Source organism: Convolutriloba macropyga, chromosome 8 (genome assembly GCF_964194025.1).
Source record: "Convolutriloba macropyga chromosome 8, txConMacr16.3, whole genome shotgun sequence".
NCBI classification, from domain to species: domain Eukaryota; kingdom Metazoa; phylum Xenacoelomorpha; order Acoela; family Convolutidae; genus Convolutriloba; species Convolutriloba macropyga.
Window position 1 is genome coordinate 30,424,756 of NC_134475.1, and position 27,171 is coordinate 30,451,926.

The following is a 27,171-nucleotide window of genomic DNA, read 5'->3' on the forward strand; positions in this document are numbered from 1 at the left end:
TATGATTGATATCTGCATATTTTTTATGAACCAAAGAACCAATTTAGAATGCTTTTTCATCACTACAAAAAATTTTCACTTAATGTGTCTGTTTTGTTATATATTCCAATTTCAACGCCGAATAGTGTTCAATTCGTTGGCTATGTTCTGGCAATCTGTTGGCTAAATTTCAAATTTCGCCTCTCCTGGAGTCAGTTTAAGTTTGTTGAAAATGTCAGACAGATAAAGTGAAAAAAATCGTAGTGGTCAAAAAGCATTCTAAAATGGTTCTTTGTTTGATAAATATGCAGATAACAATCTTAAAAATGGAGCGCAAACGTTCAAAAAGGATACCAAATAGCTTTGACTAAAACAAACTTTGATATTTTTTCATGTTGAATAGTAATTGTTGATTTCGAAGGCTATACTTGTTGAGCTCAAAGGTGCAGTCTTTTGTAGGGAAAATTCTTCAAACAAATTGTTGTGATGTACTTCTTAGTGATTTAATGAAGATTTAATTACCTATTATGATTACACAAATCTTATTTCTTACTTTTTGCTTTGGATCCGTCACTCAATAAATTCTCAATAAAAATGTTAACAATTACAAACAAGTAAAACTTTAAAATATAATAGTTTATTAGAGTCAAGCCTAATTGGTATCCTGATTGGACTCATGCGCTCTTGCGCACTTTTTTGTCTGTTTTGTTATATATTCCAACTTCAACGCCGAATAGTGTTCAGATCGTTGTCTATGTTCTGGCAGAAATAAGCAGATATCAATCTTACAAATGGAGCCCAAAAGTTCAAAAAGCATACCAATTAGCATTGACTATAACAAACTTTGATATTTTAACTGTCAGTTTTTCATGTTGAATAGTAGTTGTTGATTTCCAAATACTATTCTTGTATTGAACTCAAAGGTGCCGTCTTTTGTAAGGACAATTCTGCGAGCAAAATAGTGTAAAGTACTTCTTAATGTTTTCATGAAGCCTTGATCACCTATTATGTTTACAAAAATCTCAATTCTTACTTTTTGCTTTGCATTCATCACTCAAGTGATTTTTATGAAAATGCACAGCGATTGGTAACAATTACAAAGAAAAATTTAAAAAATCAAAGTTTATTAGGGTCAATTCTAATTCGTATCCTTATTGAACTTTTGCGCTTCATTTTTAAGATTGGTTATTAACCAAATACAAATGCTTTTTTGACCACTACAAAAAATTTTCACTTTATCTGTCTGACATTTGGAAGAAACATAAAACAACCCCAGAAGAGGCAAACGATGAAATATTGCCAGCAGGTTGCCAAAAAATAACCAACGATCTGAACATTATTTGGTGTTCAAATTGGAAAACAAAGCAGACAAAGAAAGTAAAAACTTACTCACCGGAAAGGGAGACTTTTGTTCTTTGGAGCAGATTGAAGCTCGCATTTTCGTCCTTAAGCTTTACGAAGTAGCGCTTATGAAGAGTATAATCCCTCTACACTTTCTAACGTTTCACGGGCCGAAAAAGACATAGCTATTGATAAACAAGACAAATTTTGAAAGAAACACATTCAAATATGGTACGAGCATTTGATTCGATAATAGAGAAGCAGCCAGTCCTATACCTTTGACCATATAAAGGAAATGCTGCGCGAACGTGGCGTAAGTTGACAAAGAGATTCTGTAGCTTCGAACGACCCAGATTACAGAAATTAGTAAACGAAGTCACTAGCATTGTCAAAAGCGATGATGAAAAGTTAATCGCGTATATACAAGAGCAGAGAGGCTACAGTATAATCCTAATCAAGTCAAAGAGGGTTTAAGTGAAAATGAAATTACATCAATTTTATTGGAATGTTTACCAAAAGAGTATGACAACTTTGCTACACTTGTTAAGTACGGCAGTGAGAGCAAGTCACATGATGAGTTGAAGCGTGATCTTATTAACGTTGACAACGAGCAAAGACTAGAAGTGAGAAGCATGCAAGTGAAAGTGTGTTCCTAGTTAAGCAGAACAGGTGCCATATCTGTAATAAGCGCATCTTCATCTTACCAATTTCTGTCGCACAAATAATAACCGTAAGCCTCAGAACATGCAACCTAGAACCAGCAAAGCGGTTCAGAGCTAAAATTTCAGTATGTTTGGACATATAGCTGCAGACTGCAAAAACAAAAGTTTGAGAGCCACGCCAGGCGAAGAAGCAGACAAGAAATTTAGTTAAAAAAGAGTATTTAAGCTTCTCCTGGTGTCCAGATACTGATAAAGAAGAAGACTAGTGTCAGACTCAAGGGCAACAAGCCACATGATCATTGGCAGGGAGTTGGTTATTAGTTTCGACGATAGTTCTCCAGGCAAAATGCAGAACGCAAACAAAACAGTCTGGCAGAGGTATTGTCTCGTTTTTACATCAGGATAGTTAAAGTCGATCAAAAAATAGTACTTGAGCTTTGTTTATAGCTGAAAACTCCACCGTCTGGTGTCAATGAGGGATGCAGGAGCTTAAGTTTCAATTGGGCCCAACCTAAGCGTAATTGACAGAAATGGAGTTCAATTCCCATTCAGACAAAAAAATTTTTAAATGGGATTTTAGTGAGCCAGGTACAATTAGCAGAGAAACTTGTTTACTATCCGCTAGCTTAAAAATGTGGCACAAGAGATTGGGTTAAAACATTTTTACAGACCTAAGCAAACCAGTTGAAAAGGTTAAAAAAAAGATATTCAGCGACAGCTAGGTAGAGATTTGTGAGTTGAATAAGGCTAAGAAACAATCAATAGCAAACGACTGCACAAATGGAGCACAAGCAGTTTTGTGCACACAGCAGAGATTGTGCACACAGCTATCTAATGGCACATAACCCTTGAAGCTTTAGATGGTCACAAAGATGCAATAGAAATTGATGATAGTTTCATTAGATTTGTGGAGACGTAGGCCAGCCTCAGACTTTAGTATCAGACAATGCCAAGGAGCTTAAAGCTAACAATTTTAAGACGTTGACCCTGCTAAAATGAATGCAGCTTAAAATCTGCTGCGTATACACGTACAGAACATGGAAAAATTGAGATACATTGTGATGTCACTGTAGGAATCACTACGTGTTTAGATCAGGCCAGTTTAGACAAAATATTGGACCTATTCGCATAAACTGGCCTTTCATTTGAGCAATTTCTGCTTGCACTCAGCAAAAAAGGAAACTCCTCATGAAGCTAAGGATGAGAGGAAACCAAATCTCAGTTTCATGAAAGTTTACGCTTTAGTCGCATATCTTTATAAAAAACCTGTTTAGAAAATGATAGAAAAGCGAAGAAAGCAATATTCCTAGGTATGCACCTGATAGTAGATCCTCCCTGACTGGAATTCAGAATGAGCGAGGTGAAATTAAGGTTCAAAAACGGAATGCAAATTCAGAACAACTATTACTTCGGAGCCAATGAGCAGGGAAATTTAGATGAGGTAAACAAAGAAATGAGCTTTCATAAGAGAAAATGTTGATCACTAAAATGCCAACGAGGCCACCGAGAATAAAAACTGGAAAAAGCAACGGAGAGCGATTACAAATCTCTTAGACAAAATAAAATTTGCGAACTAGTTAAAAATAGGGCAAAAATAGTGGGTAGAAGTAGATGGCATTTCGGTGTTAAGGTCCGACGTGAGAAATAAGTATATTTACAGCAAGATTTGTGGCCAAATGTTATAGTCTTTGGCACAAGTATAGATTTTGGCACAAGATTTTCATGTGAAGTACTCACCAACAACTAGGCTATCAAGAATTCGTTTTGTTGTGGGTTTGTCTGCTCATTTCGGGTCCAAGTTGAGACAAATGGATATAAAAACGGCATATCTTAAAGCGCCTATAGAAGAAAATTACATGAATTGGCCGGAACGTTTTCAGCAATTAGACAGCAAGGTAAACCTCTTGTTTGCTTGATGAAGAAACGTCTTTACGGTCTTAAGCAACAGAGAAGAAATTGGTTTCTTACAATTAAAAAAAATTCGGTTGATGCTAATTGTTTGCTGATTAAGAAAAAATAAATCCGAGGCACAGTTTGTTCTTGGCTTGATATTATAACAAGTTGCGAAAGTCAACAAAAAGTCTCCTCTTGGTTTGAACGTGAGCTGTCCACGGAATTAAAATTAGTGATTGAACGGATTTTTGTTGGTTTCTTGGAAGGAAAAAATGAATAAGGAGAACTGCATTGAAATTAACCAGCAACAGTACATTGAAAAAACTGCTATAAAGACTGGCACTACAAAAATGTTAACCAATGGAGACACCACTTACAGAGTTAAACCTTAATAGAAATAACTGCCCTCAGGAGGGGAGTGAAGAGCAAGATAAAATAACAAATCGTGACTTCATAAACAAATGACTTAAATTAAGTAGGTTGCTTACGTTATTTAGCCTGCGCGAGTGGACAAGACATAGCTTTTGCAGCGAACTGCTTTTGTTTTGTTGAAAATCCAGGTGAAAAAGCACTGGAAAACAGGTAAAAGAGTTCTGAAATACTTAAAACGTTCCAGATCAAAGAGTTTGGTTTTTAGGAGGGGAGATAAAATTAAGAGCGCTTCTCAGATGCCGAACGGGGAAGGAAATTTCGACCATAGGAAAGTAATTCCGGATACTGCTTCACACGAAATAGTGACAAAACTGTAGTCGGTTAGTCAACAAAAGTTCAGATATTTTGCTACATCAACGTCAGAAGCCGATATGAATCATTTAGTAGAAGCGACACAGGAAGTCATTCACTTTAGAGATCTATTCCAAGTCTTAGGTGATCAGATACAAAAACCTGAGATTTTCGTTGACAATCAGGCCTAGGTAAAATGAGCAAGCAGACCAATATCTACGAAGAAACTGAACACTTTGCCATTAAACTTCCTTTCATAAGGGAGCTTGTAGAAAGACAAGATCTAGAATTGAATTATTTGCAGACTGACCTCATGATAGCAGATTCCCTCACCAGGGGTTAGGGAAAACAAAACACGCGAAGTTTTGCACGGCTCTGCTAGGTGACACCCAAATCAAAAGGCGGGGTGAAGGAAGCAAAGAAGGCATAAAGCTATATGAACCAACTCACTTGTAATAAAACTTGTCGCCAATTGAACCTTTGATCAATACGTCACTTTCATATCAAGACAACGCTTGTCAGTATTGTTTTGTGATGTAAACTCAATTAAATCATCAGTTTCACAAACATAGCCGGCAGATTGCCGGAATAGCTGCGAAAGAATAGACCTGCGTGCCATATAATAGAGATAGAAACAGATACAGATCTAAATTGATAAAAAAATCGACGCCGCTCAAAAAACTAAGCTAAAAAAACAAAAAAACATTCAGCGATAAATTAATAAAACTTGTCAAAAATTCATCCCGCAGAAGCCTCTTATTAGGGACCTTTACTGTACATATGAGTTCCTTTGACCTTAAACAAATTCAAATTAAACCTAAGTTTTAAAGTGCAAAAGTCATTTTATTGAGTGAGGTAAGTCACGTATGATCAAAATCTAATCACGCAAATAACCTAAAAACTTTCGCTAAAGCGAGTGAGAAATGACGTCACGCGCGCAAATGTCGTTAGTGAGAGGAAGAAGTCATTCAGAAAATTTGACTTTTTCAGCTTTGCTGTGTGAACAAATGTAAAACGAAAAAAGAGCGTCAGACGACGAAACAAAAAAAAACCAAGAGCACCGCAATATAGCTACGCTCAGCTTACAGCTTCGCAGCTATAATAAAATCATCCAGCAAATTACAGCACTTCATAGTTGAGAGCAAATATCTCATGTATCAAATGCGTCTGATTGACATCTAAACAGAAAAGGACTCAAATCCAACTGCCTCTTTGAAACAAACTGGTGTCGAATTTAATAAAACCAATAGGATTTGATTAACTTGGAAAATTTTTTAACGGGTCGACCTGACAGTGTTCAAGCATTTTCATTTTTTAATGTAGCTGACCAAATAACAATAAAATTTATTTGACATTAGACTTGAAAACCATTATTATTGCACAGTTGACGTAACAGTGGCTGTAATGCTGGAGACTTATCGTAATTTGTAGTATTAATTGACAGTTATATTGGTAGTACATCAGCACCAACAGTTTGCTAAATTTGAACTAGTTAAGCAAATTATAAATAGAATAAATAGGAAAATGTGAACCCTCCAAAAACTTGAAGCAGGTTCAACCTTTTGCCAGCAGAGTTTGACAGCAACAACATGACAAACCCACCGCGGTTTCTTCATTCAGCTTTCATCTGAATTCCTGATTCAATTGCTGGGTTTGTTTGCGTAGTTGCAGATATTAAACATAGCCGGCAAATTGCCGGAAATTAGCCGCCGTTGACGCACATTGGGATTGAAACAGAAAAAGAAAAAAGTTAGGAGATAAAAATCGACAGAACTTTTTAAGTGTCAAAGTAAATTTATTTGGTGTGCAAATTTTGCATATTCAGTTAATTTCTAAAATAACATTTATTTCAGCTTCTAAACTGAAGGCTATTAAGCATAATATTTATGCCAGCTAGCATTCTCTTTAATGAACTTTGATAACCTAGTGCATTATGACTTAATGACCGCGCTTGATACGTTGATCCTGTTTCTTTTGACTTTGCTATTTTGATTTTGACCGTATTCACATTACAAAATTCATTGCGTGAAACAATTTAAAATCCATTCAGTTGAAACAGTGAAGTAAGTCATAAGTCAAGCGTGAGAATTGTAACTTATGTGAAACGGAAAACGTGATCAAAAGGTAAAGCGAATAAAAAAGAACACCTAAAAATACCGTAGAGAGGCTGAGGGCGGCAATTAAACATAACCTACTATTGTAGGAAGAAATGCTCTAGAACGACTAAAGGAATTCATATCTATTGCAGGGGTTGTTGGTTGGTGTAACTACATTAACCAAGGGGGCTTCAAATGATGTCAGGAGAGGTTAATATATGCTACGCTACTACAAATAATAATAATAATAAATTGTTTCCATCAGTCAATAAGTAGCTTTTCACAATTACCTGTACAAATACAATCACATATTTGACTGTGGGAGAGCACTATTGGGCCGATGGCCCGTTCTCAAGTGTCTCGTATAACCTATAAAATTTCAAAAAAATAGACAAATTTGGTTGCTCTGCTCATGTGGCCTTAAGTAGTGAACTGCCGTCCCTTTATTTCAGCTGCTGACACTAGTGAATGAGCGAGAGAGAATTAGATCACGCGAAGAGAGAATTAAATGTAGGGTGTAAAAGTAACTCGAAAGTCAAAATTCAGCATAAAAAGACCAGCACGTTTACTATAAAGCTTCAAACTTCGATCGAGAGCAAATAAAAAGTTAGCTATATATCAATATGAACAACCTACAATAATAAGTTTTTATAATATTTTTGAGAAAGAGAAATGGGGGGAAGGAGGTGAGTCGGGACTTACCGCACCTCCTTTACACCTCTTTGGCGTACACGTAAGAGACTCGTAAAGCTCTAAGGTCACTGAAGCGTGGTCTTTATCAGGTTATCCTGAATCGGAGGATGAATCTCAGAAAAGTCACATTATCTAGTACGACCCATATTTATTCTCTACAGACGGTGTTTGAGAGAAATTAATTACAAAGCTTTAATCAATAAAGTTCTCGGCAATAATTTGTTTAAATAATAGAGCCACAGCTTTCTCAAAAAAATGTTATCACATCAATTATCTAGTCCAAAAACCAAAACGTCAAGAATTCACCATTTACATTGAGATAACAAAACGAAATGAAATCCACACTAAAACATCAACATCAATCAATCAACTTCTACAATTAAAGACAACCTCTTCAAAATGTTCACTATATTTGTCATTTCATTGCATTTTTCAAAATGTTGTCAATGCTCTCAATCAACTTAGCTAGATATATGTTCATCTTAAGAGCAGCCTCGTCAAATTTTGACCTCAGGACAAATCTCCTTCCTTAGAAACTGTTTAAATTAAACTACTATTTACCTATCTGAACTTTCTTGAACCTTAAGCGTCAATAAAACTGGCATGATGAAAGTTTTCTATGGAAATTTATTTTTTGTTACAATCTATTGAAGTAATATAAATAGGCATAGTTATTCCATATTCTCCCAGATTTGCCCACAATTGTTTAGCTAATATTGAATTTAGATACTGACATTTAAAATACATTTGGCCTCTGAGGTAAGCACAGGTTGTAAAATGAGTCGCTCTTCCAAAAAGACTGTGGTTTCCATGCATACACTGCTTTCTTCTTGATGTTCTTCGTGTCTTCTGTTCCCGTATAGTGAGGATCCAGTATGAGATATCTGACTGAATGCTCAATTGCTTCATCCTCATAATAAATCCCACAGATTGTGTGTGCTAGAACACCTCCACCTACCATGATTGGAGTTCCATGTGCCCTAGAAATTGAAGCATTTTCACTTTGCCGACTCAGGTCAATTCTGGTTGACATTTTAGTGGATAAGTATATGCATAAACATCACCCCGTATCATTCAACTGCGAATATTCTAGATTAACCAGCCAATCAAAATAGATAGTTTTGTGTCAAAAGTTTTATTGGTTCATTTAACATATCCGCGCTGCGTGTTTAGCGGTGTTCCCTATTTCTGAAACACTTTGTAACTGTACTTTTTCTGCATTTTGTAAAATTACTTGAAATGTTGGGCAATTCTGCCAGCATTGGAGACCAGTTGATCGCCACTTTGGACATTGATGAATGCACTAGTTATGTCCAGGTGATGATCCAAAACGTAGCTGACCTCAAAAGACCCAATCCACTGGGAGGAACCCACAAACGAGGCCGGCTTGTCGCCAATTGTGTGCAGGGTTTGTTGTATTTCTTTGTGACTGAAAGAAAAAGTTTCAGTTTTAATCAACAGAACAGATTAATCTGTCTGTGTAACTATGACACACAGAGCAAAAAGCAAATTAAATATTTGCAGACCAATTAGTGAAAAAACCTCACGAAGACAACACAGGTTTTAACGAAAATCTTGACGACGAAATGGAAGACATAACAGGAAAAGTGCGGAATTACAATTCAAAGAAATTAATATAAAAACGAGAATATCAGAGTTATTACAAGAAAAGATTTTGATACCCAAAAACGCATATGGCTCTATGTTTACAAAATTTGGAAAAACAACAAAAAGAAGTTCTACAAATCTGCCCTCTTTAGAGAACCAGTAGTGGCGAAGTCACCAAAAAATCAAGGTTAATCGGAAAGGGAACACTACACTTTTTAAACACTTGTTAGCCGCAAATAAACAAAAAGAACGAGAAAAGAGAACAAAATCAAGGACATAGCATTAACTACATATTAAAACATGTATCCAATCACATCGATGTAATCACATCGATTATCTAGTCGTAAATGTAATCACATCAATTATCTAGTCGAAAAACCAAAACGTCAAGAATTCACCATTTACATTGTGATAAAAAACGAAATGAAATCCACACAAAAACATAAACATCAATCAATCAACTTCTACAATTAAAGACAACCTCTCCAAAATGTTCACTATATTTGTCATTTCATTGCATTTTTCAAAATGTTGTCAATGCTCTTAATCAACTTAGCTAGATATATGTTCATCTTAAGAGCAGCCTCGTCAAATTTTGACCTCAGGACAAATCTCCTTCCTTAGAAACTGTTTAAATTAAACTACTACTTACCTATCTGAACTTTCTTGAACCTTAAGCGTCAATAAAACTGGCATGATGAAAGTTTTCTGTGGAAACTTATTTTTTGTTACAATCTATTGAATTAATATAAATAGGCATAGTTATTCCATATTATCTCAGATTTGCCCACAATTGTTTAGCTAATATTGAATTTAGATACTGACATTTAAAACACATTTGGCCTCTGAGGTAAGCACAGGTTGTAAAATGAGTCGCTCTTCCAAAAAGACTGGTTTCCATGCATACACTGCTTTCTTCTTGATGTTCTTCATGTCTTCTGTTCCCGTATAGTGAGGATCAAGTATGAGATATCTGACTGAATGCTCAATTGCTTCATCCTCATAGCAAATTCCACAGATTGTGTGTGCTAGAACACCTCCACCTACCATGATTGGAGTTCCATGTGCCCTAGAAATTGAAGCATTTTCACTTTGCCGACTCAGGTCAATTCTGGTTGACATTTTAGTGGATAAGTATATGCATAAACATCACCCCGTATCATTCAACTGCGAATATTCTAGATTAACCAGCCAATCAAAATAGATAGTTTTGTGTCAAAAGTTTTATTGGTTCATTTAACATCCGCGCTGCGTGTTTAGCGGTGCTCCCTATTTCAGTCATTAAACACTTTGTAACTGTACTTTTTCTGCAGTTTGTAAAATTACTCGAAATGTTGGGCAATTCTGCCAGCATTGGAGAACAGTTTATCGCCACTTTGGACATTGATGAATGCACTAGTTATGTCCAGGTGATGATCCAAAATGTAGCTGACCTCGAAAGACCCAATCCACTGGGAGGAACCCACAAACGAGGCCGGCTTGTCGCCAATTGTGTGCAGGGTTTGTTGTATTTCTTTGTGACTGAAAGAAAACGTTTCAGTTTTAATCAACAGAATAGATAAATATGTCTGTGTAACTATGACACACAGAGCAAAAAGCAAATTAACATTTGCAAAAAAATATTTGCAAATTAAGAATTTGCAGACCAATTAGTGAAAAAAGCTCACAAAGACAACACAGGTTTTAACGAAAATCTTGACGACGAAATGGAAGACATAACAGGAAAAGTGCTGAATTACAATTCAAAGAAAACGAGAATATCAGAGTTATTACAAGAAAAGATTTTGAAACCCAAAAACGCATATGGCTCTATGTTTACAAAATTTGGAAAAACAACAAAAAGAAGTTCTACAAATCTGCCCTCTTTAGAGAACCAGTGGTGGCGAAGTCACCAAAAAATCAAGGTAAATTGGAAAGCGAACACTACACTTTTTAAACACTTGTTAGCCGCAAATAAACAAAAAGAACGAGAAAAGAGAACAAAATCAAGGACACAGCATTAACTACATATTAAAGCATGTATCCGCATAGAATTCTTAACCATAAGAACGTGTATATCTGTTTTTGTTCCAACCCACTATAGTGGTGAAGAAAATATAAAAGCCAAACTTGGTTCCTTTATGACACCAAAAGACCGATAGCGCAGAAATAAAAACTGCGAAAATGCTCGTTTACTCAGATTAGAGCTATTTTAAAATCCCGGGCATAAAAAAGCTTTCTTGGGGTATCAATTTAGCGGCCTTTCGCTATATTAAACCGATAGTTATCAAAAATCATCATTTATTTTTGATAGCGATGCAGCGATAGCAAGGCCAGTTTTGATCTCATCGTTGATTTTCTTAAAGAGGATTCGGACTGTATTTTGGCTCTCCCTTTTATTTTTTTTGTATTTGTTTTCATCCCAATTGCGGACAAGTCTGTTTTCATGAAGAGTTTTAATTAACGAGAGATTCCATATATGTTCAAATGAAGCCCAATAAATCACTTTTATATTTGAAAAAGTTCATAGTTTTTACGGCTACGACAATGTGTTTTCGTAAACGTTTAAAAAGTCTCGAATATTGCCAGCATTTGTTGTTCTTTCGTAGTCTCAAAACTGTGTATAATGGATCAAATTGGGGTGGTCTGATTGGCTATCTAAGTACCTATTATTGAAACTATCTAATGCTTTCAATAAATACCTAATGCTTTATCGCTCACATAACTCTATAATTATCCAAAACTCAAAATTAATTTTTGGTTATTTGTGATATCACATTTTGTCAAATTATCCCTTTCTCTAACATTTGGATCAATTATTTGTTTAAGTAAATGAGCAGCCAAAAAACTTTTGGATTGTGATGAGGGAGATGTCCTCCTAACTTAAAATTGTTATTTTTTCGGACTCTTTATGTTAATTACAGACCAGAACGATTTGAAATCAAATCTCAATTATTGACCGTGCAAATGAAAGCCAATGAAAATACGTTTTAAGTTCAGTAAAAAGCTCATGTTTTTCTGGGTTCAACAATGTGTTTGCGTAAAATTGTTTCTGAATTGCTTCTTTGTGATTTTGCAGTTTATTGACGAAGTCCTGCAAATGACAGGTCAATATTGGCTTCAAGCATTTACAAAATAATCAATTTTGTATTCTTTTGCTGAAAGTTTGCGCTGATGAAATTTGAAAAAATTTAACGGTTTACTGGGCTTTGCCATATTTTATCTTATTTCTGTCACCTTGACGTTTAGTCTAATCAGGGAGAGAGGTCGCATCCTTCTTCAAGTGGAATGAAACTTAGCCTTCTTTGTTGTTTTATCATTTCAATAGTGGTTTTCTTGATAAGACGAGTTTTCATAACTTTTTGATTTATGGATCATTTCCATTTTTGATAATCGTTTTTTGCTGTCTTGCCCCATTGTCACACAAATGACACATTAATGACAATTTACATATCACATTAACGGCGTTGAAATAAAGCACAATTGATGATATCCAACATTTTTAGTGATTAGATTACAATTTTAACGGCTTCAACAACGTTCTATCGCAAAATTTAATTGACTTCAATTTTGCCTGTATTTGTTCTTTTTGTAGTCGTATTTCATTCTGGTTAATTACAGGTCTCAATATCTTCCAAATGACCCAAAAATTGAAGCTATTTGATTTCAGTTGATAGCTAAAGATTTGCATGAATTTGTAATTCATCGTTTTTGAAAATTAACGTACTTTCCTTTTTAAAAGCCTGTTTGAAGAAGTTTATGAGTATAAAAACTAAAACTGTTTCAAACAGGAAAACATCACAATACTAACAGCCGTTTCAAACTCCCAACGCTTCAAGATAGCGAGGACGACGTCATTTCAACAAAATTACAACAGAAATGACAATATGTTGAACACACCAATCAGGATGACGTAGCAATTATTCCGAAGATACAAACACCAGTTTCTTTTTTTTTTGTAAAATTCATTAGTTCTTCAAACCTCCCCCTTCGAATTCTCACACTTCAATTCTTTGCCCTCCCAGCAGCAGTGGTTTTAAATTACAGGGAATGATTTTATCCACGATAACCACGATAAACCAGAAGGGTTTTAGAAGAGGAGAGCACAAAAGTTATTCAATTTCCCAAGATGGAATGTGAAAATTTTGTGTGGATGTAGTCACCGAAAAGGCTGGCCAGCAACTGCTTCGTCAACTAAACGTACCCGATGACATTCTTGTGAGTGTATCCCTGAAGGAGGAACCAACTCCATACAGTCTGGAGACTCCTGTACGCACATCCCCACCCACTGTCACTCATGCTATCCTGCATGTAGTGGAAATAGGCATACTGGCCCTTGACTGTCTCGCAAACTGTACCTGCATAATTGCCAATTCCACTCGATCCAGACAATTTGGGTGGTGGAGGAGTGGTAGATTCGTCAAATACTAGCTGAAAACATATAAACATAACCCGAGGTCCATGCCTACCAAAGTTGATTTTGTACCTCCCGTGTTTTCGGTGACCGATACAGTTGAAAAGGCTACAGCTCTAAGAGAACTTATGCAATAAAACTCAATGCTCTCTGCCCTTAGCAGTTTACCCCGTTGCTCATAAGAAAAGACAAATAGGCCAGAGAGAAGATCGATCAAGTGAAAAATCGCTAAAAAAGAACAAGACCCAAATAACTGTAACAATTTTACAAATAGTGAGAGCAATTATTAAGCCTTTTGTAATTTTTCAGTTCTCTTTAAGTAAGGTTGATGGCGCTTCTAGTCTCAACAGAATTTGGCCAGGTCCGGACAAAACAGGTAATACATCTAATTAGGAGCTCGAGATATTCGTTCAGAAAAGCTGAAATTTTATAACTCATTGTGACCTTTTCAAATAGAAAGACCTTTTCAAATAAACCGACGTACCCGCTTTTTCACTGGGCTTGGAAATTCACTAGATTTGGTCTTTTTCATTTATACTGGCTCAAAATTTTTTAAGCCGGGATTTACAACCATTAAAAGAAGCAATTGGTTCTGCTTCACAAAATCAAACAGAACATTGCCTTGCAATGTGAAATTAAGAAGTAAAGGTAAAGTGGATCGGAATCAATTTTTTTGTCTCAAAAGACTACAAAACTTATCTTAATGTATAAATGGAAATGCGCAAATAGTAAAAAAAAACCGCTTAAAAGATTACAAAATAACGAGAAATGGATTCTATATAGTCGGTTGTTAAACTAACTGCCGCATTTGCTTACGTGGTTTGTCTTTTTACTTTGAGTATCTCCTTCAACGTGCTTCTCACATAAATCCTTAAAGTAATTCAGGTAGACTTCCTACTCCTTAACTGAACTCGTCTTAGATTTTGCATCACCCTAATCTTAGTTTAATATCAATTTTAACTTACAAGTTAAGGCCTCACGACCTTAAAACATTAACGTTACCATTACTTACTTAAAAAGTATATTATTGTTCTTAATTTTTCATTAAGAAGCATGCTCCACAAAAGACCGTCTTCATACGCCATGACAAGCCTAAACTAACGCTACATCAACAATGGATATCAAAATATACGGTTAAAAAGTTTGCAAAGACAGATTTTCCTGCAAAGTTTGAAGCAGGAAAATGAAAAACATCTAGATGTGTTTCAAAAGTTAAAAAGTGCACGAAAAAGGTGGAATTTTATCAACGAAATCAGAAACAGTGAAAAAACACAGACAGAAATACCAAGACTCAAAAACAGTTTTGGAACGGTTTCGACCAATGGAAATGATATTGCCAATCTTCTCAACTATAAATTTTCAGCGTTAGGTAAATATTTTGGTAAAAAAGAACAGTATCAATTCTGTAACAATGCGGCAGGCCACAGTAACAAATTTATATTCAGGTATACGACAACCAAGGAGATATTTGATTTGCTCAACAATATAAATGTTAAAAACCGTTGGGTCCATCACTTATTCCAGCTTGGGCTTTAAAAGATGCAAGAGAACACATATCTGAACCACTCTGTTTTTTGATTAACCAATTCTTAACTGAACAACTCTTTCCTGACGACCTTAAGCGTGCCCACGTGTTTCTTCTTTTCAAAAAAGATGATCCTGAAGACCCGATAAATTATCGACCAATTTCGCTTACTGGAGCTCTAGCTAAAATTTTTGAAAACCTTCCTCGAGATCAAATATTAGCCTAATTAGAGAAGAATAAACTGCTTCCAACAACACAGTTTGGATATAGAAAAAAAGTGTCAACTACAGATGCCCTTTTATATTGCACTGAAAAAATTCAGATATGATCAATAATCGTTGAAGGAGCATTTTTAGACCTATCAAAGCTTTTGATTTGATATCACATCCTATTCTTCTGCACAAAACTAAACTTTTAGGTTTTAGTGAACAAGCAAATACAATTCTAAAATCTTATCCAGAAAACCGTGTTCAAAAAGTTAAATTCTCGAAGTATGAATCAAATTGGATAACACTTAACCGTGGAGTACCACAAGGTAATGTGCTAGGCTCACTGCCTTTTAACATATATGTAAATGATATGAAATATGATACTGACGTGAATTCTAATATAATCGAGTACGCTGATAATACTTTTATCTTTTGCAGTGGAAAAACAATTTCTGAATAAAAATTACATCTTGAAAAAAGTATTGCTAAACTCATTCTCTTTTTCAAGAAAAATGCTTTACTTAACGCTCTTGTTTTAAGTCATCTGCATTACCCAATTGTTCTCCTCTCAGGTTTTAAAAAATAACTTCGAGTTACTCTAAATAAACAACTGAACTGGGGGATAAAGGCATGTTTCAATAGAACCAAATTTGACAGGACGACTGATCTCAAGATCAAACACAAAACCTTACCAGTAGAATACCTCATAGAGTATCGGGTTATTATATATTTTATGAAGCTTCTTAAAGCAGATCTACCAGCTTTCGATGAACTCAAGTTAGCCACCCTAAGTGCTAAAATAAATGACCGTACAAACAAGCTGTCATTTGGAGCAAACCAAAAAAATATATAATGCAAAACTGTTTTTCAAAAAATTCAGTTGACTGGTATAACGATTTACCTCTCGCCTTGAGGCGGAATATCCCTAAAAAGCGGGCTCTCAAAACTACAATAAAATATCATTTCTGGAATGAGTTTCAAGACCCAACGGTCTCTGAATTGAATTCTTATCTCAATTCTTTCAAGTTCAATCTTAATTTGACTTAATTTTACGGCGTCATTTATTCTTCTAAGAAATGTTAATTGAAGGATTAGCATTTTTAAAACTTTTCTCTTTTCTCGAAAATGTTAATTGTGGAATTAGCATTTTTAAAAATTTTTCTCAAAATTATAATTCATCTCTCTTAATTTGTTGATATTTTAAAACATTGTAAATTTAATACAACTTTAAACTTTCACAATCTGTGACGTTTGTTTCATTCATTCATTTATACTTCTTAACACTAAATTGCCTTCAAACTATGTTCTGTATTTTATAGTTCATACTCAAAGGAATTAATAATGTTTTTTTTCTATTTTGTGTGCAAATCAGGGTACTTTTTGCGGACTGTTCAATTCGAAGTAGACCGTATTTGAACATCATTAACTAATGTTACCTCGATTTAAGAAAGATCAAACAAAATTGACTGGATACTTGAGACCAGAACATCACAAAATATAATTTTGTTAAAAATTGTTTTTCATTCTTTTCCAGTTAATTATTCCTAAAGCATCAACAGGTATTTCTAATATAAACTCTCAACAGTCTTACAGTTGAATGCTTATTAAATTTAACTGAAAATGTTGACAAGTCGCCAGTATTCTTTTCCTTTTATTAAATAATTGAAATCAAAAAGTTATTCGTAAAAGAGTAAAAAAAATTCATTATTTTCAGGTAAAAACCTGCGCAACTTCACGCAATACCTTGAAATCCTGTTTTCTATTTTTGGGGTTTCATATAAGTATAAAAGTATCAAGTTAAAGTATAAAAAGTGAAGGTAGTTACATTGTATGATAGAGGATAGGATAAAGTTAGGATTCTTAAGGTGGTGATGCCCTGGTTTTTTTTCTAGTAAAGTAATTTGTCAAAGTTACCGTAAGTTTGTCAGGGCAAATGAAACTTAGATTTGCCTTAACCAAGTTTTTAAGGTTAAATTAACTTTATTCATTGTTATTGTGCTACATCGCCTATGGCGTCGCAGGCTCTTTACCTTTGAAATAAAGGAATTAAAATGGCACTCTTACATATTGTTTTAATCGGTTTGAGCAACAGTAGAGTCAAAAATATTAAAAACATTATTAGATACTTCACTTAGACCGATAACGGTCGAACATTGGAAAAGTTGGAGTTGGAGTTGGAAATATGTAAGTTATCACCTGAGTTGTGAATAGCGGTTTGAAACGAACTGCATTTTCCTTTCGAAATACCGGCTTAGATTTCTCAATTCCATACTTCTCGTGCAACTTTGATCTCACCGATCTTCCCAAGTCTTCTTTTCCTCCTATTGGCATCAACTCAGTCACAATATTAGGTTCTTCGTTTAAATTTCTGCTATTGTCACTTGATTCCGATAATTCTTCATTTCGGAACGAAGTGAGGTCAAAATGATATGGATACGAGGGGACTATTGAGCTATTTTGATCCCAACTTTTCGACTCGCTTGAAGAATCTTCAAATTGTTTATGAAATGTTTTCTGAAGGTGAAGATGGTGTTCAAGGAACTGCCTCAATGTCTGCTCATTTAACTTAGAGGAACAGACAAGCTGTAGAATGTCGATTGGAATATCAAAACTGTGAAACTTTGTCTGGTCAGGATTGAGTGACTCGGTCAAGACAGGCGCTGAAAGAACAATAAACTACCTAGAATCAACTAAAATCTACCACATCAGTGCGCATATCTTAGAAACTATATTGTTACCACTAACACATGAGATTGAGATTGCGGTCATACTCAAAAAACTGCCCTTCGCTAGGAAATTGTCTCTTCAGCTACGGTTGATCGCATAATTAGAGAACAGTGGGCCGTAAGACCCTTACTTAGGGTACTTAATGCCCTCCGGGCTTTAAGTGTTTATCCCGTTTTTGAAATAGTACAAAAATCGTATAAGAAAAGAACGACATGACTAATTGCTACAAATTTTTTACAGAGCAATTAAAAAATTTCGATTTTTTTCATTTTTGTTTGGACAAGCACGTCGATCCCTAATTTTTTATACAGAAAAGTGTCTCAAAAATTTCTTGAAAAGAACAAAATTGCGGAGAAAAAAATTAGTCCCTGGACCGCTAAGTATTGATATATTTCAAACTACCATTTTTTCAGCGATTTAGAGGAAAATTAAAATTCCTGGAAAATTTAGGGGACGTTGACAGCTTTTATTCCATGTCTTATCACTTAGCCTATACCGTAATGACAAGAAAATTGATCATGATTGGTTTGGAAACGAGCAAAATGGAAAGAACTTCAAGACAAAGAAATCCATCCTGTGACCGCCTCCTCACATGGATTCTTTTCCTCACCTATGAAAATAATCACCGATAAAATCTTGAAGCAAAAAATCACAAGCTAGAAGCAATCTAGAAATTAGCATGAGTCTCAAATGAAAAGATTTTGTTAAACTTTAATGAAGATTTCCAAACGTCCAATTTTCATTAAGATACGGCAGATCACTATAATTCTGATGATAATTTTCGCTTATTATGTTATCTTTTTAGATTACACGTCTCCATTTGTAATATTGCATTTATCTGAAGAATCAACGTTTTTATATATAAAAAACCTTGGCAAAAAACACGCAGTCACAGACAAGTTAGATATGAAAAAATAACAGGAAACCAAAAAAAATTGATTAGATAAATCCAGAACTCGCCGCTGAATTAGATCTGCCGCAGAAACAGTTTAAAATCAGTTTATGCACAACCACCACTTCAGATATCATAAATCCGCAGAGAAAAACTTCATTTACATTCAGTATCTATAAAACTAACTGTATTTTTTCAATCAAAAAGGACAAAGTTCAAAAGTTTATACTTTTCTGATTTTAAATTGCATTGATATGTGACAGCCCTGATTAATGATTTGGAATGATAATCAGGAAACATATCAAGCATTGGGGAGTAAATATTTAGTTTGATTTTAGCGCTTATGTCAATACGGTGACCCCTAATTTGGTTTTGAACTAGGAGTGTATGAATACGATATTAACGAAAAAAATGGCGGGAAAAAAGATTCGATCAAGAAAAAAATTTCATCACGGTGGCATAAAATAGCATAACATTTCATTAATCATATTGGTTGATTATAAAGTAGAATTTTTCAAATGTTTTGGAAAATTAAATTTTTTGAGGGTTACCTATTAAATCTAACAAGGAGGCTCGTTAATGTGCGTTTGCACATTAAGTTCCGACCCCGCTCATCTACATTTTTCACTTAATTGTCTACCAAATGAGGAAGAGATAAAAAAAAATTGACATATCAATATATCGTTCAACAAACTACTATAAGAATAAAACAATTTACTCTAGAGGGCCTATGAGACCTGTGGCTACCATAATAAGACTACCAGAAAAGACGGCAATAAAAATCAAAGTTACAAATATTAATTACGACCAAAACACCTTGTCCATTTTTTGAAAACAACTAATAACCAAATCGAAATGCCATCCGATAAAATCTATACTAAAAAGATTAACCGGTTCTTTTTGGAACAAAATATGGGACTTTTCCTCAATGCGACTTGGCAACAAGTCAACTAGAAATGAGCAAACGCGGCAAAAACTTATTAAAAAATTGCTTTTTTTTAAAAAAAAAGAAATATATTCGAACTGATTAGAAACAAAACGCATCAAACGAAATCATTGAGAGAGTCTCCTATACATCAATAGAGAGCAACTGAGGCCTTTCATGACAAGATATGTCATACGACTACAAAAAGAACGACAAATACAGCCGAAAACGAAAAATTTGAACGAAAAATTATGCAGGAAAACGATGTCCCCCAATCAAATAAATATTAAGCTGATCGCTAAAAAAGATAATAATCTTCGTTTGCATTTTTTCAGATGACAATATTTGTAAGTCAAATGACACCCATTATTGTGATATTGTGAAAAGAAAACAAAAACCTACAAAAAGGGGCAAATTTGCAAAAATCACGAAAATTGGTTTTATGAAAACTGGTTGTTCCAAGAAGAAAGACCATTTGAGTAAAAATAAAACCATTATAAAGAGCAAACTATTAAAAAAACAATGAATTTTGTATAAATATCGAGTTAAATCTGCAAAAAACGGCGAAGTTTCAATTCCGGAAGACTTTCATACGGCGCCTAATTGCAACTAGCGCTCTTTTTGAGATTTGTATGAAAACTCGTAGTACCAAAAGCAAGAAAACCTTCTGTTGAAACAACCGGACAAAAAATTAGTTTGTATTCGATACGGAGAAAAAGTTGACCTGTACTTACTGAGAATAAACAAAATGTTGACTAAAATAATATAAAAATTTGACAAGTTCAAAAAATCACCAAAATTTCATTAAAACAAATACATTCAATAACATAAGAGACATTAGGAAACAACCGAATGAATAGAAAAATTTCACTTGCACCTCTTGAGGAAAAAATTTAGATCTTTGAGTGCTCAAGTTAAAATTCAGACTGCTAAAAGAATAACAATTGAAGGCAAAAGACAAAAGTTCAGTTGAATTTTACTAAAACTCTTCCTCAAAGCCATAAAAACGCTCTGGTTCTCTGAAAACAAATTGTATCTACATTCGGCATCAAATTTACGTAAATTGCAGCTGTCATTAACGGAGCCGTGAATAAAATATTTTGTCTGTAATAAACATTAAAAAAAAACAAAAGCGAAATACTTTGAAAAAAAGGCAGCATCAAAAAAAAACAAAAAGTCTCTGATTCTAAGAATGCATGATATTGTCGAACCTCTCCCTGTTTGTGTCGCGCGCCCAGAAAACCGACCACGTGTTCCAAGTGTTTTCGAATTAGACCAATTGTTGAGTGGAATTCTTCAAATATTGAAAAGATGCATTTTGTATAATTATCGAGTTAAATCTGCAAAAACGTCAAAGTTTTAACTCCAGAAGACTTTCATACGGCACCTTTTGCAACTAGCGCTTTTTTGAGATTAGGGAGTCTGTGTTAAGGTATCTATGTCACTCAGTCTGGCAAACTATAACAAAGTGGAACAAAAAAGCATATTTTGTGCCATTTTTGAGAAAAAAAAAGTTTGAATTATGACAAAAAACTTCAATCAAACAATTCAGCAACGCTCTTCTATCTCTAACGGTAACAACAACACTGTGGCGTTAAAAATTTTAACTTATTTTAAATTATATTTGCGAAATTGTTCCAAATTTCATCAAAAATTAATGAAAATGTGAACAAAAACAGTCGAATGTTCACAAAACTTTAAACCTCGATAACTCCATGTAAAACACGAAAATCGATTTCGTATTCTACGCCAGACGGGCTTTTTAATGATACCACTCACAATTCTCTACGATGAATAATTCGGTTGGCCAAAATTGACAGAAAAGTGGGGGTCGGAACACTTAGTTGCTAGCGTTATTAGCTGGCTCCCTGCTTGAAAAATATGGTTCCAACGAAAAAAAATATGGTTCCAACGAATCTATGGAAAATTGACTTTTTCGCGGTTTTCTCTAAGAGAAATTGACTTCTTTCGCAGTTTTCACTTTCGGAAGATATTTATAATCATGAAAGATACTTTGCTCTCTGATCGTTGATTTCAGATATTTAAAAAAAAACTACAACTTGTTTGACGGGAAATTTCTTAAATGCGGGTAAAACTGGGAGGCGTTTGCTATTCTCATTTTACTTCTATTCTTCTGTTCTACTTATCTTTAGCTCATAAAAACATGGCATCACGATTGTTGTTTCTACAAAAATCTTTTCCATTTGTTAAAAGTAAGTAAAAACGTCCAGATTTTATTTTTTCACAAGCCAAAGATTTCGAACTATATTCTCCTCCAATATCTGGATCACTCTTACAAAAATTAATCAACCTATTCTGCATGAGGGGGACAGCAAAAGTTGTCAGAAACTGCGTTTTTCTCAGAGTGACCAGCAGTTTTTTGCTCTGAGAGCATACCTTTGAAAAACAATTTCCATGAGGAAAAACACTTGGTACCCCGGCTGATCTGTTCGGAGATGTTTGTTTAAAGACTGATCGCAATAGGTTTGGCGGGGAATTGCCGAAATAGCGGAAAAGTTTGGTGACTTGTGCTGCCATCACTTTGCTTCTACTCTTCTATTCCACTAATCTATTCCTCCATCAAAAAATACCATCATCGGTTCAGGATAGATTTTAACTCTTAAATTTGAATTTGTTGGGAGCCAAATAATACAAAATAGTTGCCAGCATAATGAGCTGCTTCCCTCTTCCACTAAATGAATCTAAATAATCTAGTCAAAAAATTTTGAAAAAATAGTTAGCTTTAGGCGTTTTCTCTAAGAAGAGTACAGTGCAACAGATTATTCTGCTCTAAGAGCTTGCATTCAAAAGAAATATATAATGAGGAAAATACGTGCTCCTCCTACAGCGGCGATACTTCAAAACAAGTAACCAAAAAAAAGTTTGGGGGAAACTGCTTAAATGCTTGAGAACTTGGAAGACTTCTCTATCATCATTTTGGTTCAATACCGGCAGACTATGGCACACTGAAAATTGTCATAGTGGCTTTAGGATAGCTCTTTATACAAAACAAATTTGAGATTTAGAACATGCAAAAAATTTTACTTATTCACTACCCTGTGGCAAATTTGGTGTGACGTGTGAAAAGTTACGTGTGACCAAAATTTAATCACTCGAATGAACAAAAAAACAGTCTCCACTAAGAGTGAAAAAAAATGACGTCATTCAGTTGAGGTGCATGAAAGAATGAACAAAAAGCATATTTGAATTGGTGATTGTGACGTCATATGGTCGTAGCAGGACAAGTCCTGACATACAATTTAAAAAATTTTCATTGACTAAACAAGACACTAGACCTAGAAAGGACAATGGACGGATTGGCAAAACCACTTAGAACAAAACAATGAAAAAATTGAAAATACAATTAAATGTGTGAGCAGATCTTAAAAAAACATAGCCAAAAGAATTCCGGAAACAACTCAAAGTCCTATCCGCCGAAAAAAAACTGGCTTTTCAAATAGCTAATATATCCCAGCAGAACGCATCAATGCAGAGAAAACAACAGTCTTAAGTCAAAGGACAAAACAAAATAATGCCAGAAAAAATTAACAAGAAAAATTAGAAAAATACAATTAAATTTAAATGTAGTACAAGTACACATACAAACTAATACTGTTGTTTCATGCAAAGAAAACTGCTTTTTCAACCATAAATGTCCAAGCCTTAATGAGCTCATGAACAACACTACTTTTTAAGAAAAGGAGAAAATGAGGAGAAATTCCTCAATTTTTTGTCAAATTGAATAAAAAAACACAATTTTGCAGCAAAAAACTTGCATACTTTATAGTAAGCAGATCGTACAGGCATGAGATAATCAATTACTAATAAATTGAATAAAATGATACAATGAGCAAAATTCCGCAAGACTAAAAATCAGCGAAAAACCTTCAAATTAATCAAAAAAGGACAAAATAAACAGAACATATTTCACAGGCAAAAAAAATCGTTTAAAATCAAAACTGAGGCTCCGATAAAATTCGTTAAAAGTAATTAACAGTCAAAAAGTTGAAATGAATCAATTGCAAATAAAAAAATTAAGAAAGGGCTCAAACCATAAAAATGAGCCAAAAATGAAGAAAATGTGCTCATTTAGAATTTGAAACGCATTATTACTCTCGAAAAAGACAGTGGTATCTTTCAAAGGTTCCCATATTAATACAGGTTTTACTGAAGTTTTTTGCAAAAATTATAAGCAAAAATCCTGACACAACGTAACGAAAAAACTGGCTATCTATATATGCCATTCTGCCAAAAAAACACATTTCAAAGTCGAGAAGTCATTCGCTGATCGAAGCGCACGATCAAAAAACTTCTCTCGCTCAGAAAAAATTAGTTCATACGGCAGTTTTACTCTTTCGCTTTTAGCTCAAACGCCGTCTGAACAAATATTACTTCCGGAAAAACAAAACCCTAAGAAAACCAATACTCCTCTTCAAGTCGTAAAATAGAAACAGAGCCCCAATACAACAAATTCTTTGAATTGTAAAAAACCAAGAGAAGTCCAATAATAGTCTCAGCTAATGCTTTGCGGCTATTAATAACGACAAAACGCCATCATGTCGCCAATAAAGGTTTCTCTCAGAAATGTAAGCAGTTAAGTGAATACATAGAGACAACCGAGATCGAGACCCCGCAGCTTGTGAGCGGATTTATTTATCTTACCTTGGATAACCTCATCACCACTTTCGGGCACCTTAGAGGCGAACAAAACTGCAATATCAATTTCGATGACGGGATGGCCTAAAACCATTTGATGGCTCAGAGATGCTAGAGTTTCCGAATCAAAACCACTGTTGCCCTTAATACATTGTGATATCGTGAACCGATCGCCTTCCTTACTTCGTACAAAAAATGCCACGTTAGAATTATCTTCAGAGCATTTGTCTATTAAGGAGTCGTATATTTGTTTAATTGTGCTCCCCTTAGAATCAGTTGATTTGATTGTTTGAGATGACTTCAGACATCCGGTTACATGCAACAGACATTTGGTCTCTTTTGAAGCCACCATTTCTGGTACAATTCTCAACTGAAAATTACCAACAGTCGGTACACTACATGTAATCTAGCTATACAGACAGAACTTTAAACACAATTAACCTACATTTATTATCCGACTAACAATGTAGTGCTCAAAGAGATCATCAAAGCTTTGAAAGGCTACAAACCTCAATCAAGCTTTTTCATCTCTATACTATAGCCTCAAAAAACACTTATAATTAGAGGCCAGTTTTGCATGAAACTGAAAACGATACCAGTAGCTATAGATTCTAATAATAAATGTTTCAAATAATTTCGCACAATCAAGATTCAGTATTAAATCTATAAGAATTCCAGCCGGGCAGTAGTACTGTGATACACAATTTTCCCATCTTTTTACAGAGAATGTCAGGTCGACGTTTGTTTTGTAAGAATATCTACTTAAACATTAGAATCATACATTACCTTACAATAGAAGGAAATAGGCACCACTGTCTCTTTCTCTTTAAAGCTCCACAACAACTTTTTTTCTAGCACTATATGCATGAACAGCCAACAAATCATATGAACTATCCTACGCACAAGTATCCATTTTTTGGTTAAGTAATTGCTCTTTAAATATCAAAAACGTTTGAAAAAGTTGCCGACAGATTGCAGTAAAAGCTGAGAAAAACTCTTAAAAAGATATGCTGTTAAACATTTATAGCACAAAGCAGATTATTCTACATCAGCAAATGCACAATATCCATCAAAAGATTCGAAAAAATTTTGAAATGTTAATTTCATCAACGTACTTCATTACAAACAGCCGTCATTTCATAAGAATCTACCATTGAAAGGGTTAGCAGCAGCAACAAATACAGCAGACATTTAGAGAGTGAAGTCAACCATTTGTGATCAAAAAGGCTAACGCAATTCAGCCTATAATTCACTCCCAATCAGTTTAAAATACCACGCTATACAAATAAAAGCAGCAAAAGAACAATAAAGGAGCGGCATGACCGTTTGAACAAAACCGCTCTTTTGAGCCTGTGGAACGAGAAAATGTAAACTGAAAAAAGGCAAGATTATTTTCTTGAAAAACTATCGTTTTTTTTACAAAAAATGATTACGTGTGGTTCTTCTGATCGAAATTGGTAGCTAAACTCGGCTTCTTGAGACTAAGATTGCAGGGTTAGTATCAAAACAATTAATTATCAGAACAATTCATTCAAAAATGATGCAAGCTGAGAGAACTCAACAAAAATTCCTGCAAATTGCTGAAAGAGCCGCAAAATTAAGTACAGCAAAAACGAACTTTTGCCTGATGAAGTAAAAGCAAAAAGCAAAAACATATAAGCACATTATCACACTTCCTTAATTAATCTCCAAAGAGTTGAACAAATTAAACAGTTGACACTAAGCCACATGAGAATAACGACTTTGTATAGTGAATTTTGTGATGAATTCTTGTCACTATTTTTTACGGTTTCAGTTTGATTTAGCGTCTCACTGTCACTGCTGTCCACTCACGCTCACAGTCCCCATATTAAAAAACTTGGAAAAAAACTGATAATTTGCAGTAAACGTACAAGTGTACGTTGTGCAGCGTCATGCGCTCACAGACAAACAAAAACACACACGCACATACAAACACACACACAAAGACGCACATACAAACACAAACACACACACACCTACTATACGCAAGCACAAACCATTCCAAGGCCAGCAAGAGTTCTACCATTAAGTAGCCACAACAAAAAATACGGAAATGAGAAGTTTATTGAAAATCTAGTAAATCATGTTTCTTTAATTCCAAGCCCTTCCGTTGACATCATTAACGGTATTTTGTCAGTGATCTCAAAACATTGAAATGGCTACCACAGTGGAATGATTTTTTTAAACATACCATTGTTGTTTAAAAAGAACAAAATTGGGAAAACGTTCAAAAAGAATAAATTTGAGATAAATTCTTTCTAAACAGACCAATTAAAGATAATGCTGACAAAAAAACCACCATTTAAGTTAGTTTTATGACATCTTTTTCTTGAAACAGTATCCCAACAAGTAAACAACTTTTCGAACACTAAAAAGAGATCTTGGAGAATATTTGAACCATATTACAAAAGTTGGCGAATTTTTCCAACAATTAAAACGAAGTCATAGTTGACACTTTTATTGTGCCTCTACTTTGAAAAAACTTTTCATCGGCGTAAATTCATTTCAAGAACTCAGACAAAAAATATGATTCCCACCATTACGTTTTCAAAACAAAAACTTGATCCCGTGTAAGACGTATTGCAAAACGCTTTCCAGTTCACAGTTCTAAAGACTAAGAAAAAAAACTCAAGTTATTTTCGAATACAAGAACAACTAATAAAGTCAGTTGCGGGATGAACTTCGGTTTTCTTTCTGGGAGCTCTTTCGTTTTGCTCTATCCACCATTTCAGAATATTACGTTGCAGTCAAATTTCTGTTCTCAAAAAAGACTTTTAAGAAAACAGATTTTCAACCTTTTTCTATAGCTAAAAGTGCTTAGTTGTTAA

The 27,171-nt window shown here is 34.5% G+C and overlaps 1 protein-coding gene across 1 annotated transcript; it reads right to left on the reverse strand.

Annotated features, from left to right (window-relative positions):
- Window positions 1-6,932: 6,932 nt before the first annotated feature.
- LOC142344668 (ufm1-specific protease 2-like) lies at window positions 6,933-24,812 on the reverse strand. Its single transcript, XM_075396507.1, has 5 exons — window positions 24,329-24,812; window positions 17,319-17,782; window positions 13,179-13,405; window positions 8,622-8,816; window positions 6,933-8,367 (listed from the first exon to the last, which is right to left on the reverse strand). Exons 1-5 carry the CDS (start codon window positions 24,672-24,674, stop codon window positions 8,124-8,126), a joined length of 1,476 nt encoding a protein of 491 aa, XP_075252622.1. The 5' UTR covers window positions 24,675-24,812; the 3' UTR covers window positions 6,933-8,123.
- Window positions 24,813-27,171: the final 2,359 nt, after the last annotated feature.